The sequence below is a fragment of the Lolium rigidum genome, chromosome 6 (genome assembly GCF_022539505.1).
Source record: "Lolium rigidum isolate FL_2022 chromosome 6, APGP_CSIRO_Lrig_0.1, whole genome shotgun sequence".
Taxonomy (NCBI): Eukaryota; Viridiplantae; Streptophyta; class Magnoliopsida; order Poales; family Poaceae; genus Lolium; species Lolium rigidum.
In genome coordinates this window covers 336760349-336781270 of record NC_061513.1, presented here as the reverse complement: position 1 = coordinate 336781270, position 20922 = coordinate 336760349, and the positions used below count along the sequence as shown (strand labels likewise).

General features: G+C 45.8%; 2 protein-coding genes across 2 annotated transcripts; one reads left to right on the top strand and one right to left on the bottom strand.

Annotated features, from left to right (window-relative positions):
- The first annotated feature begins 1930 nt into the window (after nucleotides 1-1930).
- LOC124661371 (zinc finger CCCH domain-containing protein 17-like) lies at nucleotides 1931-6056 on the top strand. Its single transcript, XM_047199231.1, has 7 exons — nucleotides 1931-2305; nucleotides 2805-2900; nucleotides 3713-3802; nucleotides 3918-4166; nucleotides 4251-4430; nucleotides 5537-5637; nucleotides 5743-6056. Exons 1-7 carry the CDS (start codon nucleotides 1931-1933, stop codon nucleotides 5897-5899), a joined length of 1248 nt encoding a protein of 415 aa, XP_047055187.1. The 3' UTR covers nucleotides 5900-6056.
- Nucleotides 6057-8774: 2718 nt separating this feature from the next.
- LOC124668017 (cytokinin dehydrogenase 1-like) lies at nucleotides 8775-10967 on the bottom strand. The gene is made up of 3 exons (XM_047205223.1): nucleotides 10367-10967; nucleotides 9245-9926; nucleotides 8775-9144 (listed from the first exon to the last, which is right to left on the bottom strand). The coding sequence occupies exons 1-3, from the start codon at nucleotides 10965-10967 to the stop codon at nucleotides 8856-8858; spliced, it is 1572 nt and encodes a 523-aa protein (XP_047061179.1). The 3' UTR covers nucleotides 8775-8855.
- Nucleotides 10968-20922: the final 9955 nt, after the last annotated feature.

Sequence of the window (20922 nt, the reverse complement as noted above, 5' to 3'; positions counted from 1 at the left end):
ATAGAATAATCAAGGGTTGTGACTAATGTGATGACATATTACTTGATTATTGATGCAATTTGCAAAGCCAGGCTAATGGACAAGTGACATATAATTGCATAATCCATGGATGCACACTTTGGGTAGGTGGTGGGCAACTTTCTCAGAGAAATGAGGCTGAGGTATTATATCAGATAGTGTATATACAAACACAAAAGTTTCTGGACTAGAACTATCGGAATGTTTTTTTATAATTATTATATAATCATGTTATAGTCAATAGCTGAACTCATCCTTTTTTCTCTGGATTGATTTATATGGGCATGTACCATTTGCAGTTATAATCTATACAGAAAAGATTTTTTTATGAATTAGTACACAACACAACAGAATACAACTATTTTATCATGGAAGTACTCACAAGTTCTGATATATTACCCATGTTCAATGGTGGTACAATGCAGATAAAATAGTCCCAGTACAAGGATGTTGTGAACTGTCACCAGTAACTCAGTCACTTCTTCATTCATGTTACTATATGCCAACGTCCTACATGGTTATGCACTTATTTTTTATTCGTATTTGTTTTGACCAGGAAAAATGCATATGATGAAATTTAAACATCAACATCTCAAGAACGCACCCAGAGATGACCATAATTTTTGTGTCTATCATTTGTCGTCAAAAGTTGTTTGCAATAGTGCAATCCCTTCAACATGTGTTCATTTTGTTGTTGCACCAAATTGGGATCTGCATCACTTGTTCTTGAGATAGTTGATATTTTGTAGATATTTATACCAACCAGATTTTCAAGTATTTGTGTCATACGATTTTCTGAAATATTGTTATTGCTTTCTTTGTGCGCTTTATGTTCTGCTAATTCAGAATCAACTGAAAGTATCCTTGCTCTTTTCCTCCCCGTTATTAACTTTTTGATCCCTATTCTAATGCAGCATGGAGCCAGCCAATATTTGGTTGAGAGTATAATTTTCTTGGTATGTATTTAGGGCATTTTTCTGGGAGTTTTTATACTCCCTCCACCCTGAAAATGTTGTTGCAGATTTGTCTAGATACATATATATATCTAGACACATTTTAGTGTGTAGATAAATGCGAATCTAGACAAATTCGTGACATCTTTTTCAGGACAAAGGTGGTCTTTGCAGAAGCCAGGGATGGATCCTTTTTGCATAAGTTTTTAAATTATTTTTTTCTGGGAGATCTATCATTATTTCCTTACTTGCAGCACAGTTCTGTTTGTAATTGTTAGCGCACATTTTTGTAAAGAAAAGGCGTATTTGTAGGTTATAGTTGTACAAACTAGATATTTCTGTGTTCACTTCTATCTATTTGATTGAATACCGGATGAAATGAACATTTCAGTGTTGGCAGGATCTTGTATCATGCATGGTTTTTGATGTCATGCTTTTGTGTCTGCTCTATATGTCTTAAAATTTCCATGATATAGTATTTGCTTCTGAAAGTGGCCAAGTACGAAGGAATTATGTTATAAAATGTGAACATTATATGTTGAACAAATTGAGGGAAGAGAGTGATATGCTAGATTTGTAATGATATATTCTGCTGATGTGTGTTGCTTAAACACTTCATCAATTTTTGAACCATCGCAATTTTATCATGCATCTCTATATTTCCCTCAGCATGGACGGGCGCAGCAACGCGCGCCATCATGATCTAGTTTGACATAGAGGGAGTATACTAAAAAGAGTTCTTGACGAATCCAAAGCTGAAACCGCCACGGAAACCGGCGCCTCGCAACCGCCTCGGCGCCCCACTTCATATAACATCGCAACCGCCCGGTGCCTCGGCGCCACTTCTTCCCTGTTCCCTTCGATCCAGATACATACGCGATCGCCGCCTTCTCCACCGAAACCCTAGCGCCGCCGCGCCCTCCGCATCGCCGCGCTTCCCCTACGCCGGAATCCCCGCCATGCCGATCTCCTCCACCCTCTCCGCGCGCCTCGGCCCCGGCCCCGCGCCCTCGCCCTCCCCCGCGCCGGCGCGGTCGAGCCCTTACGCCCGCCCCTCCGAATCCCGCGGGGCCGGCGTCAAGGCCAGCCGCCCCGCTATCCGCCTCGATCCCGCGACGGCGAGGCTCCTCGGCCCCGCGCGCAAGGCGCCACCAGCCCGCAGATCGAGTTACGCCGCCGAGGCCCCCGTTGCCGCCACGACACGACGGCGGCTTGCAGACGAGAAGCCGGATCCGAAGCCGGCGGTGACGAATCGGAAGCCGAGCCAGGAGCCGCGCGTGCGGGAGAGCTGCGGCGGTTTCGCTTTCCTCTGCGCCCTCGCTGGACATACTGAGGTGCGTGTTTCCCCTGCCCCTGTTCGACCTATCGTAACGTGTGTGCTGTTCGACCTAGATAATGTATCGTGCAGAATTAGCCTATCCCAGATCGCAAAATACAATGGATCTGATCATGACCTAGAAAATGTATCGCGGGAAAGTAGCCTATCTCATCGTAAAATAGAATGAATTTGCTCTTGACTAGATAATGTTTCGCGGGAAAGTAGCCCTATCTCACATCGCAAAATACAATAGATCTGCTCATAGACAATGTATCGCGTGAAATTACCCCTATCACACATAGCAATATACAATGAATTTGCTCATGACCTAGATAATGTATCGCCGGGAATTAGCCATATCGCACATCGCAAAATACAATGAATCTGCTCATGGCCTAGATAATGTATCCCAGGAAATTAGCCCTATCCACATGGCAAAATACAATGAATGTGCTCTGTTTCAGTACTTATATGCTTTGCGACAGGCTCTAATATTTTGTTGTCTAATTCTGCAGGCTATCACTGGCATCTCTATGCCGACTGGTTCCGACAAGCTCTACTCTGGCAGCGCCGACGGCACAGTTCGCCTATGGGACTCCAACTCTGGCAAGGTAGCAGGGCTATCCGCTCTCAACACTTCCTTCAGATTCTTTGTGCACGGTTCAGCTTGGGGTTGCTTCTCCGCCGATTCCCCCATTGCCTGCGGTGGTTCATCTGTGCTGCCAGTGTGATCAATTGGGGAGTAGGTCTGCTTGCTTGAGGTAGTCGTCGATGTGTCAGTGGGATCAAATCGTGCATTGTCTGTGATGGTTGATAGGTGCTTCCTGATCGATCAATTGGGGAGTTTAGCTTGTCCCTCATGGTGATTGGTGTCCGTCGGTTCAAATTGGGTTGCCGTTTGTCACGCGGACTGATCTTTCTTGAGGCTCTTCACCTGGTTCCGTTGATCAGATTGCCCATGATCAGTGTCTGGAGGCCATCAGGCTGGTTGACTGACAAGCATGATCAGCTTCAAGAAGCCATCAGGCTGGTTGACTGACAAGCATGATCAGCTTCAAGAGGCCATCAGGCTGGTTGACTGACAAGCATGATCAGCTTCAAGAAGCCATCAGGCTGGTTGACTGACAAGCATGATCAGCTTCAAGAGGCCATCAGGCTGGTTGACTGATAAGCAAGGCTCGCTTGGGTTACCGTTCTTATCTGATTGGCAGATGACACGTGTTCTTGTAAGTATATTAGTAGTGAGAAAAAGGGTAAATAAAAGGAACAGGAGAGAAGAGCCTTAAAAAAAGAAGAGAAGATTAAAAAAAAGGAGAAAAAATAGAGAAAAAATTGTTGTATAGCAAAAAAAAGAAAAAAGAAAGAAAGAGAGATTCTAACCTGTTCCATATTGCCCTTTTTATTCTTAATGTTTCTGCAATAGTGCGTTGATATCATCAAGATGGGAGGCAAGATCAGCTGCATGATTACTCAGGACAAGTGGGTTTTGTTCGGAATCCCAAAATCCGTGGAGGTAAAATATTCTAAATATTTGAGTTCATTAGGAGTACATGCCAATTTTGTGCCATATACTGTGTGGCGCTACTGGGTGTTAAACTATCAGTCTTAGTTGTTCCACTGATTTGTAGGCATGGAACATACAGACAGGGATGAAACTAAGTCTCCAGGGACCTTCTGGGCTTGTTTGTTCTATGACTATCAAAGATGAAATGCTATTTGCTGGCACGGGGGATGGTCGCATCATGGCTTGGGAATTTCCTGCTAAGGAGAACAACTTGGGACCAGTGTCTATCCTCAGTGGCCATCAGCGTCAAGTGATTTCACTTTCTGTCTCAGCAACAAGGCTTTACTCTGGCTCACTTGACAAGACAATCAGAGTACGAAAATGCTGCAGACCTCTGCTTATTTCTGTTGGTTACTAAATACTATGCTTGCATCTGATATATTCTTGGTAATATCAGGTATGGGACCTTAAAACTCTCCAGTGTGTTCAAACACTCTCTGAGCATAAAGCTGCTGTTACTTCGGTGCTTTGTTGGGATCAGAAATTATTATCATGCTCCCTGGACAAAACCATAAAGGTCTGGTCTGCTTCAGAGTCTGGAAACCTTCAGGTCACGCATACCCATTCTGAGGAGCATGTAAGTTCCGCAACTTTCGTTGTATGAATCATGCCATCAATGTTATTTTCTCAAAACTTTATTGAACTTCCAAACAGGAAGGCTTATAGTAGCTGTAAATTTCTGTTTTTGTCAGTGCTAAGATTATACTATAATAATTTAGTTTGATTAAGCTCTGTTGAATAGTTATGGCATCTGTATATCTTTAGGTGCGGGAACTAAATGAGTACTAATTTTAGTACTAGGTTAAGTAAATATTTTATGGTGAATATGAGTAGCCAGAGGACATACACCATCATGTCTAAAATTATTTACTGATTTGGACTTGCTATGTATAACTACACTGTTATTTACTTAGTTTTCTTTGCTTTATTCAGTGTTTGCTTGAATGTGTGTTACTGGGTTGAGCAGTTTCCATCTTTTCTCAAGTGATGTCACAATTCAACCCTAGCTGCAGTTATTTGTCTAAACTCAAGTGGAAGATTTTTTCAGAGTTCTTGTTGCTTGATCAGTCTTTTATGTTATTCTGTCGGTGCATGACATTCTTTATTGCTGGAAGTTGTGACTCTATCTGCATTCAGTCGAGCAATATAGTTTTCGCAAGCTGGCCTTTGTTACCTGTTTGGTTGTATGTGTTCTTGGTCTGCTGGGAGCAGATACAAGGTTAACCCTGTCAGCAGCTCTTTTATTGGGACATTTAGTTGGTTGCCATCAGTCTTTCGAGCACATCTGTTTCCCTGAAGAGTTAGTGTGGGAGTATCAGATAGAGATGTATCAGCAATGACGGACTGGTTATCAAGACTTCATAGTGATTAGTCATAATACCGCAATAGTCTGTTCATCCCAAATTCTGGATATTGTTCTTGATATTTGTCCAGTATTCTTGCGAGCGCTGTGCACATATGTCAATGTTACTTCCCATCCTTGATTTTCTGAACACCTCTCTTACACGGAACAAGTTAACGAGTCTACTTCTTTAAGCTGTGTTGAGCTTTCATGATATTATTGGCCTTGAGAAATTTCTGCTTTATTATGGTGCCTGGGTAATGGCTTGTTTATGAACTTACTTTGTAACAGTAAATACGTTCTTTCTGTGTTGCTAAACCTGCATCCACCTTCTGTTGCAGGGATTGCGCACCCTCTTCGGCATGCATCGCGTGGGAAAGACGCCAGTTTTGTTCTGTTCCTTACACAACAGCAACTGCATCCGCCTGTTTGACCTGCCATCGTAAGTAGCATTGATAAAAATGTTCTGTCAGTTGTACCTCATGGCCTCAAATTACTTCCTTACTGAAAAAGCAGCCCCATAAACCTACTGCATCTTGTCTTTCAGGTTTAACGAGAGGGGCAAGCTTTCCTCCAAGAAAGAAGTGAAGACCATCGAGCTCGCGGCTTGTGGGCTGCTCTTCACTGGAGATGGCGCTGGCGAGCTGAAGGTTTGGGTATGGGCGCCCCAAAATGAGGTGCCCCGAACACCAGCGCTAACTTAAACATCAGCCAAGCCTAGTATTAGTCGAAGAGCAACTACTCCTCTCATGATGGATGAGCTATGCTCATCGCTCTATCGATGTAAATTATCACAGCTCTGTAATGTCATAATGTAAATAACAGCAGCCTAGACCATCTCCAAGGCCTCTGAGTAGTAAATGATTCTTTGCACTTCTCCACAACTACTAGCTTGAGTTGCGTGCCATGCTACAATGTCCTGCGTTTGCTACGCATAGGTAATACGTCAGGTCGGTATGGGAGAGATCCACATTGACAAGCCTCTACCTTTACAGGAGTCCCAAACCGTGCATGGTTGCCCCGGAACATCACTGCCTAACTCGATTTGACCTTCCCCTAAAAAAAGCAACTCATACAATCGAATGATAGGCTCTAACTTGGGCTTGCGTACATGTGATGGTAACTGCTAATCTATGACCGACCGCCTTTTATTTTGGTCAGCAGTGGTGCTTACCTTTGCTGGTTTGCTCCATGAATCAATACACAGAACGTGATGTGCTAGTGCATGCATTTGGTAAGTGCTGAGAAAATAAGCAAAAGTTGCGGTCGACTGCTCTCTACTTATTGCAGGGAACCTCAGCATGTACTCCAATGCTCTCAGGTGCTCCACTATTGACAAAATTGGCATTGCCTATCCAAGCATGCCAGCGATAACTCATTAGCGCCGATGGTAACGTTTTCACTAATTTCTCGTCGGCAGACTCAAGATGCGCCAGGTCAAACTGAAACTGCACTCTGAAGTTGTGTGCAGTTTCAGAAGATGCCCTGACGTGACCTATCCGTCTTGTTATCGGTGTCAAATGGTAGTTAATCATGCAATGGCCCTGTTTTTTAAGGAGTTGCCAGGAGACAACTAAGAAACACGTCTCAACCTGTGCCGAACCCAAAGCAACGATCAAACGTCTGCTACAAATGACGGTGCCCTTTTACAAGCGAAGTAACGTGGCATGAGTTGTCGCCCTATATGTTCTTTCCATGGGCGCCCATTGTCTGGTACACTGTACACAGGAGGAGTTGCATATTTCTGTTCACAATTAATGGTATGCGGCGATTAAAGCTCCAACTACCACATGATTAACCACTTAGAGAATTTGAATTTTCAGGAGAAACCCCTATAATTATTTAACAGCTATAGAACACTGCATTTACCCAAAAGAGCATTTTGACTTGTGACTTGTGAGTGAATAATTTGTTAAATTTTAGTTTATCAAATTTGCGATTACACAATCAAATTAAAAAAAACAAAGGATTCTTATAGAGCGTTCGAGTGGATATGTCAGATTTCCTACGAAATGTTGTGAAAAGGCTCCTTAGGAAAAAATCCTACGGAATCCAATAATACAAATGAAGGCCCCCTTTGACTCTTAGGATTCTTGAAACGTCAGAATGCGAAAATTGTAGAGTTGGAGTGTCATGTCCTCTACAATCTTATTGCATTAAAGAACAACAAGAATTTGGAACAAAGTTATTTGGTAGCACAAGAAAAAACAAAGGAATTGTAAGAAGAAGTCTTAGTTCATGGAAATATCCCTCCAAAATAGAGTGCATAGTAATCCTCTGGAAAAATTCCTAAGGATTGTTATCTTGGGAACCAAACGACCATCGCAGGAATAATCCCTAAGGATCTAAATCCTCCAAAAGTTCTCTAGAATTCTGGTGACTTAAAGGAGTCCTGAACAACCATCATATGAATAACACGCTAAGGATTTGAATCCTCTAAAATTCCTATGCTTTTCTAATTCAGAGATGCCCTCAAAGTATCCTCAATGGATTTTCATAGGATATGAATCACCGAAAATTCCTATGTATTGCTTTGCTACATTATTTATTTGGTTCAAAGGAATTCAAAGGGTTTTTTAATGATTTGGTCTGTTAAGAATTTTTATACCTTGGTTGTTTGAATCACATTATTTGGACTCTATTTTGGAGGAAAATTTATATCCATGCGATCTGGTAAAATTAATTTTTATTTTCCCCTGGTGTCAATTTGATCAAAATTCCTCTAGTTTTCAGATCTTGTAGGAATCAAGATGGCATACCACTCAAACCAGTATTTTCCTACTTCTACTATTCAAGAATTCTACGAACCCTACGGTTTCTAGCAAGAGGTTAGACCTCCTGGGATTTTTTTTTTCCTTATTATGCCTATGGCAACTATGGCATGCACTTAAAAATCTCGGTGGAATATTCTTGTGTTTTCCTGTGGTGCAACCAAACAAATTCTAGAACAATTCATGTCTTTCCAATTCACATGCAGATCTCATGAGATCCTATTCGCGTGGATTTAACCAAAGAGGCCCTAAGTCCGTGTGGAATAAGCTTTATCCACCATATTCCTTTTGTCTCTCACACTTGGTAATTTTTATCTTGGACTAAAATGTTTTTATTGTTTTGTACCATGAGGGAGAGCCAACCATTCACCAATGGTTCGGTACTTCGTTCCACTTAGTCGAAATGGCATAATTAATCTTGTTATCATGAATGCCCATCCAAAGTTCGTTGAGAGTTTCTTATTTCCAAGTCGATGTTCTTCATCGTTGATTCTTTGAGTAAAAAAAAGTCTACAATGTCATATTTTCAAAGTTGTGTTCAGTTACATATTTACGAACAACGGGAACATAACGTGCTGGTTCCCTACAATTATTCTCTCCATTGTACGACCCTTCTTCTCTGATATACGTACACTGGTGTAGCTTTCGATCGATATATGCACACTTTTTTTATTACTGTATATATACTCCTATAAATCGATGGGTACATATGGAGATTTGAGGTGGATAGAACATATTATTAGATGAACATATTATTACTAACGTTTACCACCTACTCCAATTTGCCTTTGCAAGAGAGTACTAAAACCGAAATGTTTACTGAACTGCTTTGTGTCTGTCCATGTTAATCCACTAACTTTTGGTCGAGCTAGCAACAATTATCTGCAGTCTAGTTGAAGATGTCCTGTCCTGGAGAGAGCAGCTTCTTGGGGTCGTACTTGTCCTTCATTTGCACGAAGCGGTCCCACTTGCCGCCGAAATGCCGGACCCAGTCGCCGTGGGTTGTGTAATGCGCCAGGTACTCCTTGTACCCGATCCCGGCGAGGTCGCAGAAGCGTAGTATCTTCTGGTTCTGCGCCTGCAGCCGCTTCAGGTCATTGGCCACCGAGGAGAAGAGCATCGACACCGCGTAGAACACGTCCTCCGCCGGCGTCACCGCCGACATGCTGTCGTCCCACCTGAATTATATAACGGCCGAGCCAGTCAGACCAGACGTCGGCGAGCAAATGAAGTGAGTGATATATATCATAATGTCATGCGTGCATGGTCAATGCGTACTTGGATTTGTTGATCGGGTAGATGACCATAGGCCCGGCGATGTCGGTGCCCTGGAGGATGCCGCCGAAGACGCCGCGGTCGAAGTCGGCGATGCGGGAGCGGGGGACGAGTACGTTGAGCCACGGGTGAGGGACGCGCCATAGCCCGAGCTTCTCCAGTGTCATTTCCTCGCCGTACACCCTGTCCAGGAATTCCAGGTACGACGCGTCGCGCACGAAGGAGAGCCCCTCCTCGAAGCGCAGCTCCGCCAGCACCGACTTGAGCGCCTGGTTCACGGACGCGGCGGTGGAGTTGTCATAGTTGAGCGTCGCCTCGATGACGTACACGTTGGTGGCGTTCTTCGCCGCGGCGCGGGCCACGATGCTCGCGACGTCGGCGTCGGAGAAGAACACGCCGGAGTTCTTCAGCGCGGCGGCGAGGCCGTGGATGACGAAGGCGGAGCCCTCGAGGTAGCTGAACAGCCCGATCGAGCCGTCGGGCCGCGGCGCGATGAGCTTCTCCTGGTCGGCGGAGAAGGTGGCGAAGTCGGTGTAGACGAGCCGCGCCCACTTGGTCCGGGCCGGCGCGGGCTCGAGCGCGATCCGGGCTCGGACGATCACCCCGAACTGGCCCAGCCCGCCCAGGACCGCGTTGAAGAGGTCCGGGCTGACAGACTTGGAGCACGTTTTTGTTTTGCCGTAGCCTGCACGCGTGCGTTAATTGCACCAGTTGTCAACTCGAGCAGAGGAGTAAATTCTATTTAATTAACGGCGGGAAATGTCAAAGTCAACGCGTAGTAAACCGAGCCGGCAGCAAATCTAATGAAAGACGGCGGCGCCGGCCGGTAAAGCTGGTGAGGTGCTCGCCAATGATAATTTTTGGGCAGGATTATTAATTTTTGACTATTTTTATACCGTCCGAAAATAGTAAAAAAAAGTTACCATAAAAAGCATAGCTTGTGCGTACACGGCCGGGTCTATTTGCCGTGTAAGCTCAGAGGTGCTTCATCAATGGCGAGTTGCACCGGAACAAGCTAGCTGGTGATCAATGGCAGGAACGCAGTGTGTGGGGCACGTTACTAGCAAAAGAAAGCGTTGCTTGTCATCGCGGTGCATGGGCACCGTAACGTGCGCGCGTACGTACCGGTGATGACGTCGAGCTCCAGCACGTTGGAGATCTGCGGGCCGTGCCGGAACGTCTGGCCGCTGAGCCCGGCGTTGGAGAGCGTGCCGCCGACGGTGAGGTGGAGGTAGTCCGTCCACGACCGCGGCGCCACGCCGCGCGCCAGCGCCGCCCGCAGCACGTCGATCCACATCTGCTCGCCGCCGGCGTCCACGTAACGCCCGTCCGACGACACGTTGATGCGCGCCGGCGCGGCGCCCAGGGACGGCATGTCGACGACCACGCCGCCGGGGGCCAGGGCCTGCCCCATGGTGGAGTGGCCGCGGCCGCGGAAGGAGATGGTGTACGGCCACTTGGGGTCGGAGTGCGCGGCGCGGAGGAGCGCGGCCACGTCCGCCGGGGCCGACGGGAGGAGCACGGCCGCCGGGAGCGCCGACGTGATGTTGCCGAAGTCCGTCGAGGCCGCCAGGGTGACGCTGGGGTCGGTGCGGAGCCTGCCGGCCTTGACGAGCGCGGCGAGCTCGCCGGGCCACGTCGGGGCGGCGGCGCCATGGACGCCGCGCGGTGCATGGGACGTCGTCGCGGCGATTAGCGCGACGAGTAACACGTGAACGATCGCCATTAGCGGGACCCGTTTAGGCGCGATAAGGCTGGCCTGGCCGGAGAAAACTTTGGGGGGTGGGAGAAACGTGACGATGTGTTGGTAATTATCCGTTTGAGGTGTTTTGCTCTCTTCGCAGTTGAACACCCTATATATATAGGAAGATCCATCTCGGGTCGGTGCAACATATACGTGTGCTCTAATTCTGTCTCCAAGTTGCTGCTACAGTCAATGCTCATTCTTTACAGGAATGTTAGTAAGGTGCTCATAAAAATGTCCATGATCTAATGGCTCATATAACTGACCATGAACGAGGTTTTGAGGGTTAATATGGACTTCATTTGCAGAGGTATAAATAGAGAAGGAAATTATCCTAATTGTTACGTTACTTTTGAGACTTGAGTATATACAAGGAAACAAACCAAGCTAATTAATGTTACTTTTTTTTGCTTACAACTATATACCATTAATTTTACTAGGAAAACTACATAGTGTGCAGAAATTCAATTCGGCTCCCGGGTGCGTATGATCTCTCTACCAAAAAAACATATTTCGAAAAATTGATATTTTTTTACATGTATATCTCCATAATATATGTGCGTTCGTCAAGTTTCACAAAAAACCAATATATTTTGTGGTCTATATAAAAAAGAGAAAACTGATTGTGTGAAAACCATTAAATTTAGCACTGAGTTTTATCTTTTTACACACGTTACATGACAAGTCAATTTTTTATGAATGTATGTAATTGATACATCTCCGACGTATCGATAATTTCTTATGTTCTATGCCATATTATTGATGATACCTACATGTTTTATGCACACTTTATGTCATATTCGTGCATTTTCTGGAACTAACCTATTAACAAGATGCCGAAGTGCCAGTTGCTGTTTTTTGCTGCTTTTGGTTTCAGAAATCCTAGTAACGAAATATTCTCGGAATTGCACGAAACGAAGACCCAGGGGCCTATTTCGCCACGAACCTTCCAGAAGACCGAAGAGCATACGAAGTGGGGCCACGAGGTGGCCAAACCACATGGCGGCGCGGCCAAGGGGGCCCGCGCCGCCCGTGGTGTGGGCCCCTCGTCGCCCCCGACTCGCCCTTCCGCCTATTTAAAGCCTCCGTCGCGAAACCCCCGATGCGAAAAACCACGATACGGAAAACCTTACCGAGACGCCGCCGCCGCCGCCGATCCCATCTCGGGGATTCCGGAGATCTCCTCCGGCACCCTCGCCGGAGAGGGGATTCATCTCCCGGGAGGACTCTACACCGCCATGGTCGCCTCCGGAGTGATGAGTGAGTAGTTCACCCCTGGACTATGGGTCCATAGCAGTAGCTAGATGGTTGTCTTCTCCTCATTGTGCTTCATTGTTGGATCTTGTGAGCTGCCTAACATGATCAAAATCATCTATCTGTAATACTCTATGTTGTGTTTGTCGGGATCCGATGGATAGAGAATACCATGTTATGTTAATTATCAAGTTATTACATATGTGTTGTTTATGATCTTGCATGCTCTCCGTTACTAGTAGAGGCTCTGGCCAAGTTTTTGCTTTTAACTCCAAGAGGGAGTATTTATGCTCGATAGTGGGTTCATGCCTGCATTGACACCTGGGACAAGTGACAGAAAGTTCTAAGGTTGTGTTGTGCTGTTGCCACTAGGGATAAAACATTGGCGCTATATCCGAGGATGTAGTTGTTGATTACATTACGCACCATACTTAATGCAATTGTCTGTTGCTTTGCAACTTAATACTGGAAGGGGTTCGGACGATAACCCGAAGGTGGACTTTTTAGGCATAGATGCAGCTTGGATGGCGGTCTATGTACTTTGTCGTAATGCCCAATTAAATCTCACTATACTTATCATGCCATGTATGTGCATTGTTATGCCCTCTCTATTTGTCAATTGCCCGACCGTAATTTGTTCACCCAACATGCTTTTATCTTATGGGAGAGACACCTCTAGTGAACCGTGGACCCCGGTCCATTCTTTTATACTCGAAATACAAATCTGCTCGCAATACTTGTTTTACTCGTTTTCTCTCGCAAACAATCATCTTCCACATAATACGGTTAACCCTTTGTTACAGACAAGCCGGTGAGATTGACAACCTCACCGTTTCGTTGGGGCAAAGTACTTTGGTTGTGTTGTGCAGGTTCCACGTTGGCGCCGAAATCTCCGGTGTTGCGCCGCACTACATCCCGCCGCCATCAACCTTCAACGTGCTTCTTGACTCCTACTGGTTCGATTAAACCTTGGTTTCTAACTGAGGGAAACTTGCCGCTGTGCGCATCACACCTTCCTCTTGGGGTTCCCAACGGACGTGTCAATTACACGCATCAAGCACATTTTCTGGCGCCGTTGCCGGGGAGATCAAGACACGCTGCAAGGGGAGTCTCCACTTCTCAATCTCTTTACTTTGTTTTTGTCTTGCTTTATTTTATTTACTACTTTGTTTGCTGCACTTATATCAAAACACAAAAAAATTAGTTGCTAGTTTTACTTTATTTACTGTCTTGCACTCCATATTAAAAACACACAAAAATTAGTTACTTGCATTTACTTTACTTATTTCAACATGTTTCCTTTTAATTTTACCACAAAAGACATACCGGTAGGACGCGGGTCTATAATTGGGAGAAACAATATAGAAGAATTTTTCACTCATGTTAGTACCACTGAAGATTTTGAAGATAGACACTTGGTAGAACTTGCTCCCACTTATGAAATTGCTGCTGCGCATTTAGTTCGCCTGTTAGAAACTAAATTTGTTAATCTCAATCCTATAATCCAACACATGTTTCTTACACTTGGTGATATGGAAGAGGGGGAAAAGAAAGATTTTGTCTTAGAAACCCTTCTTAGAGAATTTGGTGGTCTAGCAAGAGAGGCTAGAAAGGTCTTTGCTAAATTTAATATGCTTGGTTCTCATACTAATTTTGTTAGTCTCCTTGAAAAAATGGACATGGATAGAATAAGGTACACTAAAAATACTAATGATGGTGGGGAGATCAAAGCACCAATACCATGTAAACTCCTAGCTATGAATGATGCACTAGAAAATAACTATGCTTGGCTTGTTCCCGAAAATTTGTTCGATGAGAGTAGCAAGCCCAAGACTAATGAGAAGGGAGACGCTGAAACTTATGTATCCAATATACTATGCATGGTTGAGAAAACTCCAAACCCCGCTGTAGATGTACCACCCTTTGATAATACTTGAGATACACTTTCGCGCCTAGCTGAAAGGCGTTAAAGAAAAGCGCTTATGGGAGACAACCCATGTTTTTACTCCAGTATTTTTGTTTTATATTTGTGTCTTGGAAGTTGTTTACTACTGTAGCAACCTCTCCTTATCTTAGTTTTATGTTTTGTTGTGCCAAGTAAAGTCTTTGATAGAAAAGTAAGTACTAGATTTGGATTACTTGCGCAGTTCCAGCATTTCTTTGCTGTCACGAATCTGGGTCTATCTCCCTGTAGGTAGCTCAGAAAATTAAGCCAATTTACGAGCATGATCCTCAGATATGTACGCAACTTTCATTCAATTTGAGCATTTTCGTTTGAGCAAGTCTGGTGGCCTAATAAAATCCATCTTTACGGACTGTTCTGTTTTGACAGATTCTGTCTTTTATTTTCGCATTGCCTCTTTTGCTATGTTGGATGAATTTCTTTGATCCATTAATGTCCAAGTAGCTTTATGCAATGTCCAGAAGTGTTAAGAATGATTGTGTCACCTCTGAACATGTGAATTTTTATTATGCACTAACCCTCTAATGAGTTGTTTCGAGTTTGGTGTGGAGGAAGTTTTCAAGGATCAAGAGAGGAGTATGATGCAATATGATCAAGGAGAGTGAAAGCTCTAAGCTTGGGGATGCCCCGGTGGTTCACCCCTGCATATTATAAGAAGACTCAAGCGTATAAGCTTGGGGATGCCCAAGGCATCCCCTTCTTCATCAACAACATTATCAGGTTCCTCCCCTGAAACTATATTTTTATTCCGTCACATCTTATGTACTTTGCTTGGAGCGTCGGTTTGTTTTTGTTTTTGTTTTGTTTGAATAAAATGGATCCTAGCATTCACTTTATGGGAGAGAGACACGCTCCGCTGTAGCATATGGAAAAATATGTCCTTAGGCTCTACTCATAGTATTCATGGCGAAGTTTCTTCTTCGTTAAATTGTTATATGGTTGGAAATTGAAAGGACACGGATGTCGCCTAGAGGGGGGGGGGGAATAGGCGATTTAAAACTTTTACGAGATGGGCTTAACAAATGCGGAATAAAACTAGCGTTTACTTTTTCTAGTTTCGTGCCCCTGGTTCGTTAGTTGTGCCTCGGATTTTCCCCGGCCTCTTAACTTTTCCTCGGTTTTCCCCTACCTCTGGTTTGAAACCCCCTTCCCGGAAGGCTTTGGGGCCGGGGGTTGCCGTCTGTTCGAGGCCTTCCGTTACGGTGACGGCTAGGGAGCCGCGGTGGTTTTGACTTGACGGGTGCTTTCGAAATGTGTTGTGTTGAAGGGGCGACCCAAAGCTTTCCCCACCGTCGAGACGGAGGAGCTCCCCGCCCTCGCCGCCAGCATCTACCGCCCACCTACCTTGTGGCGTCGTGCTTGTGGCGAGACGCCTGTCTGCCGGAGGCTCGCCTCCACGGACCACGGATCTACCCCTGTCCTCTTTGTAATTAAAATTAAATTAACGCGACTATTCCATGATAGTGGAGAAGATTGGGAATCGAGAGGGATCTAGCATGGATTCCATACGGGTAGCATCGTCTGCCTATCCCTGTGAATTAACAGTAGGCAGTTTTGGCGCTGATGGATGCTCAACTAAGCTGGGTGCTTTTGAATAGGATGGATCCGGCGGCTTTCAGTGGTGGTTAAGGGTGGATTCTAACTTTACGCGTGATTCTAAAAACATTTCGTAGATAGGTTTAACTACTGCGGTGGTTGCAACCACCATCTCGTTAACAGTTTAGCTAACATCTACGATAACTACACTGGAGCTCTCTCGATGCGATTCATTGAATATTTCACGGCTGGAGGGAAGATTTGTTCCTAATTTCCGAAGACGATACGGGATTTCTTTTTGCTTTAGATAGCTTCTTAGGTTCGGTAAAATTCGTATCCATGTGGACGGGGGCCGGGCATCATGCGATGTTTGGGCATCATCGGTGAGTCGGGCATCATGTCTCTCTGCTCGCCTGCGCTGTGGTGTCGCCATGGCGCTCCTTGTCGTCCACGGCACCATCATCCCCGGTGCTAGTGGTAGCCGGATCGTTCGTACGGTCGATGTGGAGGGCAATCACGGAGACATTGGATCGGCCTCCTCACGTAGTGAGGATGAGTTGATACGCTCGAATTGGTAGATGCGGTACGGTAAGCGAGGCAATGGAGGATCAATACATGATCTTGGCTTTGGTGCCGGATTTGATGACAGCGATGATGAAGAAGTCAATGAGAATGATGGCAGCCTCGTTTTAGCCGATTACGAAAGGTGAAGACTTGCCAACAATTGAGTGGAGCCAGGGAGAAACCCCGGCTTGTAAGAAGGCACGAGTGTTTCCAGCGATGATGGACTGCGCGGCCACATTACTACATATCACATTCTCACTAAGAATAATTTCGAGGTTATTAAAGTGAGCCAGGTAGGTTCTGTAATTAAATGCCCTTACCCAGGTATGAGTTTGGTACGCATGCATCCACAATACGCGAAGCGACTTAGTTCGGTACTACGCCAGCACGATTTGTGTTTAGGTACGGTGTAAAATTTGTTATCTATTACGCTTGGCATCCCCTTATCATTATGTTTCAGATAAGAAAGGATCCGCAAGTGTCCACCTCTGGGGGAAACCGGAAGTGAAAACAAACTGTGAGAACTAGGTGGTTGTGATGTAATCCTGAGTGCATTTGAAAGGAAGATCCTTCACGCCAGTACTTATTTTCGAGTAAAAGGTGGTTGAAGTATAAAATGAAGGTACCTTACATGAGAATGTTCTATGCAAAGGAAATGGCTCTTGACAAGATCAATGGTCCATGGAATGAAAGCTTTCGGTTACTTTACACTTTCAAGGCCGAAGTGGAGATGGCCTAGTCCCGGCCGATGTTGGCAACGATAGACAAGCATACGTTCCTACAAAATTGAAAAGCGGGAAAGGTAATGCACAAAAAGGAATGTTTTAGAGAAGGGCTTTTGTTTGTTTTAAAGCTTGCTTGGAAGAGCTTTTTGAATGATTGCGGGCCTTATTTGGCCGTGGATACATCAACTCTTCATGGCGAGGTTTTAAAGGACATCTAGTTGCGCATACACGGTTCGATGGACATAATTGGATGTTCCCTGACCTTATGGGGTTTTGGAGGTTGAGTCACGGAAAGTTGGACTGGTTTCTGCGAGAATTTACGCGACCTTATCGGTCATCCAACGGACTTGTTATCCACACGGACGCTGCAGTTTGGGGAACTGCGGTAAGCCGGTATTCTGAGTGGAGCATAGGGGTGTGCGGCCTTAATTATAAATTTTACAAAGAAATTCAAGGGTAAAGTTTTTGCGACAACCTATGGCCAGCTTCATACACATGCAGCTCTAGGAAGCATCATTTCATTTGGATGTTGTACATGACTTGCAGGGTGAAGGAGTACTTGGATGAACATCATGGTAGGGTGTGGTCAAGAAGCCAATTCAATGAAATTTGCAAGGTAGACTATGTAACAAGTAACCTTGCGGAGGTTTCAATTCAAAAGGTCAAGTCATTGAAAGGGCTTATGTTGTGGCAAATATTTGATAGATTAGGCAGATGATCATGATAAAGATCGATGCAAAGTCAAAAAGTACATCCACAAATTATGTTGGCCATCTCATGCTCCGTCTTTGATTAAGTCTTTGCATGCTGAGGCAAAACAGTGAGGATGCGATGCGTCGAAGGAATGGAGGGCGAGGTAACCTACAGCGACAAAGAAAACAGGCGGTGGAGGTATCCAGGGTAAAGTTTGGTGATAGGACATGCCATTGTAGGGGATGGCAGATCGAAGTAGGATACACATACACGCATTGTTTTTCATGAGTGTTATAGGGGGTGAAGATGGTGAAGTTGATCAGGTATGTGTCGAGTACTTCTACTGTTGCCAAATTTAGGGAGGGCTGCATATACATGGATGTTTCCTACCTTGTTGGGAAGATATTGACCGTGGATGATCGAAATCCGGACTTCCAAGCAAACGTGCTCTCCGGTGTGTCGGACCAGGCCGTGGTGGGCTGAAGGAAGAACAGGATCGATGAGTCTAGTGCGGTGGTGCACCGATTGGCGCGTGAGTGCAAACGTTCTGAGGATCCACCTGGACACATTGCTGGAGCTTTGCTAAAAATGGAGTCTGACCCGACGCGGTCGGAATGCCAGATCGGGCGGCAGCGAAGATGCAGAGGCGGCTAAACAACGAATTCAACGAGATTGGAGCGACGCAGTTCAACATGATGTGATTGGAAGCAGCAAATGCGAGAGGAAGTTAGACGGCGATTCAACATGAGGAGGTCGAAGCAGCAAATGCGAGAGGAGGTCGAAGCGAGCAAGATTCCGCCGCCGACGGAAGATCTAGGCCGAGTCGGATCGAGAGCGGGGGAACGGATCGATATGAGCGCCCGAACCATTGGATGGAGAGCGAGAGGGAAAAGATGGATACCAGATCAGGCTTCAACCGATGAGTCCAGAGGGGGAGACGGTATGAGTCGAGAATGCCACGAAAGTGTGGAAGGCCATGATACAAGACTAACTTCGAAGAGTGCCTGGCAGACGAAAAAGCACAAGCTTTGCGAGGAGAAGAAGAACAAAGAAGGCACAAGAGGAAGGTAGACAACGTGTCACTCCTGTTAGGGTTACCCGAGTAAGGTGGTGGCCCTAGGCAGAGTCTACACCCAGGAGCAAGAAAAGATTTTGGCTTCTGAACAACTAATTTGAATTTGTATGAACAATTTGTATTGGGGTTCCCTTTTAGTGGCGGTCCTTTGTGTTGAACAATTTGTATTGGGGATGCCTTTGTGTTGAACAATTTGAATTGTATGAACAATTTGTGTTGGTTCCCTTTATTGGGGATCCTTTTGTGTTGAGTAATTTGAATTTGTATGAACAGTTTGTATGCCACATTTAAGCCACATTTATCATTTTAGGGTTTTAGGGTTTTTAGGGTTTTTGGGGTTTTTAGGGTTCAATTCTATGAAATAATTCAAAACATGGTGGAACCTTCCCATGGAGCCTTATTATGTTACCTACAACCTAGAGAAATAATAATGGAAAAGGAAATATAGAGATATGAAGTTTTTATGCCAAAAGCTTCAAAACACTTCCTAGTCCATGAGCTACTAGATGAAGATGCGGGCTATCTTGCTATTCAATACACCTCCCAAATACCTGACTATACTTTACAAACTTTGTCCAAATGAGTCCAAAATTCGTCACAACTTTGTGTATCTTTGAGTTGCAAACAATATCCAGTCGGCCAAAATGTAATATATTGTTCTGAATAACACAATTTTTACAATTTTATGCCAAAAGCTTGCACTTCTCCCTTGAGTCCTTTATTATTTGGGTGCCCCACATTGTTTACTTAGTGTTACTCGGTATTTCCCCCTCGGGCTCACTTGTTTTACCTGACCACCTACTCGGTTTTGCCCTTCCATAAACATTTCTCACTTTCCCCCTCTTAGGTTCACGAGTTTGGCTCCTAACTTGCACTCAACGGGCCGATGCTCCCCGATCGCATCGAGATGCATGTCCACGACGGATCTGGGTTAGTTGAAAGCTCAACTGAACGCTGTAACTTGCATTCGAGTCATTTAAGGATCGGGCCCGGCCTGTCTCTCTCTCTACCACGATGGACGCAGATACGTGAGACAGAGCGATACCCCGCCTGCCAACCAGCACGCAGTTAACGCAATCGATCGCATCCTCCTCTCTCGTGTTCCTCTCTTACGATACGGCGGTCGCGGCGGCGCGGATCCAGCCGATGGCGTGCGGCGGCGTGCAGGCGGCGCAGATCGAGCCGTGCGTGCGGCGGCAGTGCGGCGGCGCGGATCTAACGCCAGATGCGGCTGGCTGGACGCGGGGATAACTCGCCGTGCGTGCGGCGGCGTGCGGCGCGCGGATCTGGCCGTGCGTGCGTCGGCGGTGCGGCGGCGCGGATCGTAGTGTCGCGCAGGCGCGCGTGCATCTAACCGTGCGCGCGCCGGCGGGTCGCAAGAGTGCCGGTGAGGATCTAAACCGAGGTCGAGAAATAGTTGAAGTATGCTCGTCTTCTGGCTCTAGCATTCTATTCTCGGGATTGTTGTTGAATGATGAAAGACCACCACACGAGCGGCCGTGCGTGCGCAGGTGGTCATCGATAGCCGGTGCTACGACCATCGAAGCCATCACAACATCGCCCGATCGGCGCAGACCCGGCCTTCAATGCCCGAGCACAGCTGATGTCTCACTACGGTGCGAGAGTGCGGTCGATGCTGAGCACGGTTGTGCCTATCGCTCTCACAAACCGCGCTGCAAGCCGCCGATCCAGACTTCCTCCACTAGAATCCGTCGATGGTGAAGAACACCAGACAGCGGTGCGGCACCTGGATGCAACGGTCATCGATGCCGTCGAGCATTGAAGCCTATCGCCGAGAAAGCATGACGCTTTCAACGTCTGACGTGCGGAATGGCTCACCCTCGACGCACACCGTCGTACCGGCCTTTCTTGCCCATCGGCCCGCGCGCCGCTGCACGACGCCGCAAATTGGGCATAATTATTATAATATGTAGCTTTTCAATCTCCAAATGGGAGCAAATTGTTCGACGAACTACTACCTCCGTCTCAAAAAAAGCTTCTTCACGTTCTTGATGTGTCCGTGTGTCCGTCCGAGAATGATTTGAATTCTATCCCAACTTGATTAGTGAAGATATTGGATATGTATTTGATCCGGAAGGTGGTACATGCTTTCACTTTGGGATCCCT

Bases quoted from the DNA above. Each gene is read 5' to 3' on its own strand.
- LOC124661371 (XM_047199231.1), top strand. From the start codon at position 1,931: ATGCCGATCTCCTCCACCCTCTCCGCGCGCCTCGGCCCCGGCCCCGCG. The intron at 2,901-3,712 runs GTAGCAGGGCTA...TTTCTGCAATAG, and splicing joins GGGACTCCAACTCTGGCAAG to TGCGTTGATATCATCAAGAT. The intron at 4,167-4,250 runs GTACGAAAATGC...TGGTAATATCAG, and splicing joins CACTTGACAAGACAATCAGA to GTATGGGACCTTAAAACTCT.
- LOC124668017 (XM_047205223.1), bottom strand. From the start codon at position 10,967: ATGGCGATCGTTCACGTGTTACTCGTCGCGCTAATCGCCGCGACGACG. The intron at 9,927-10,366 runs GTACGTACGCGC...GCACGCGTGCAG, and splicing joins GGAGCTCGACGTCATCACCG to GCTACGGCAAAACAAAAACG. The intron at 9,145-9,244 runs GTACGCATTGAC...TATATAATTCAG, and splicing joins TACCCGATCAACAAATCCAA to GTGGGACGACAGCATGTCGG.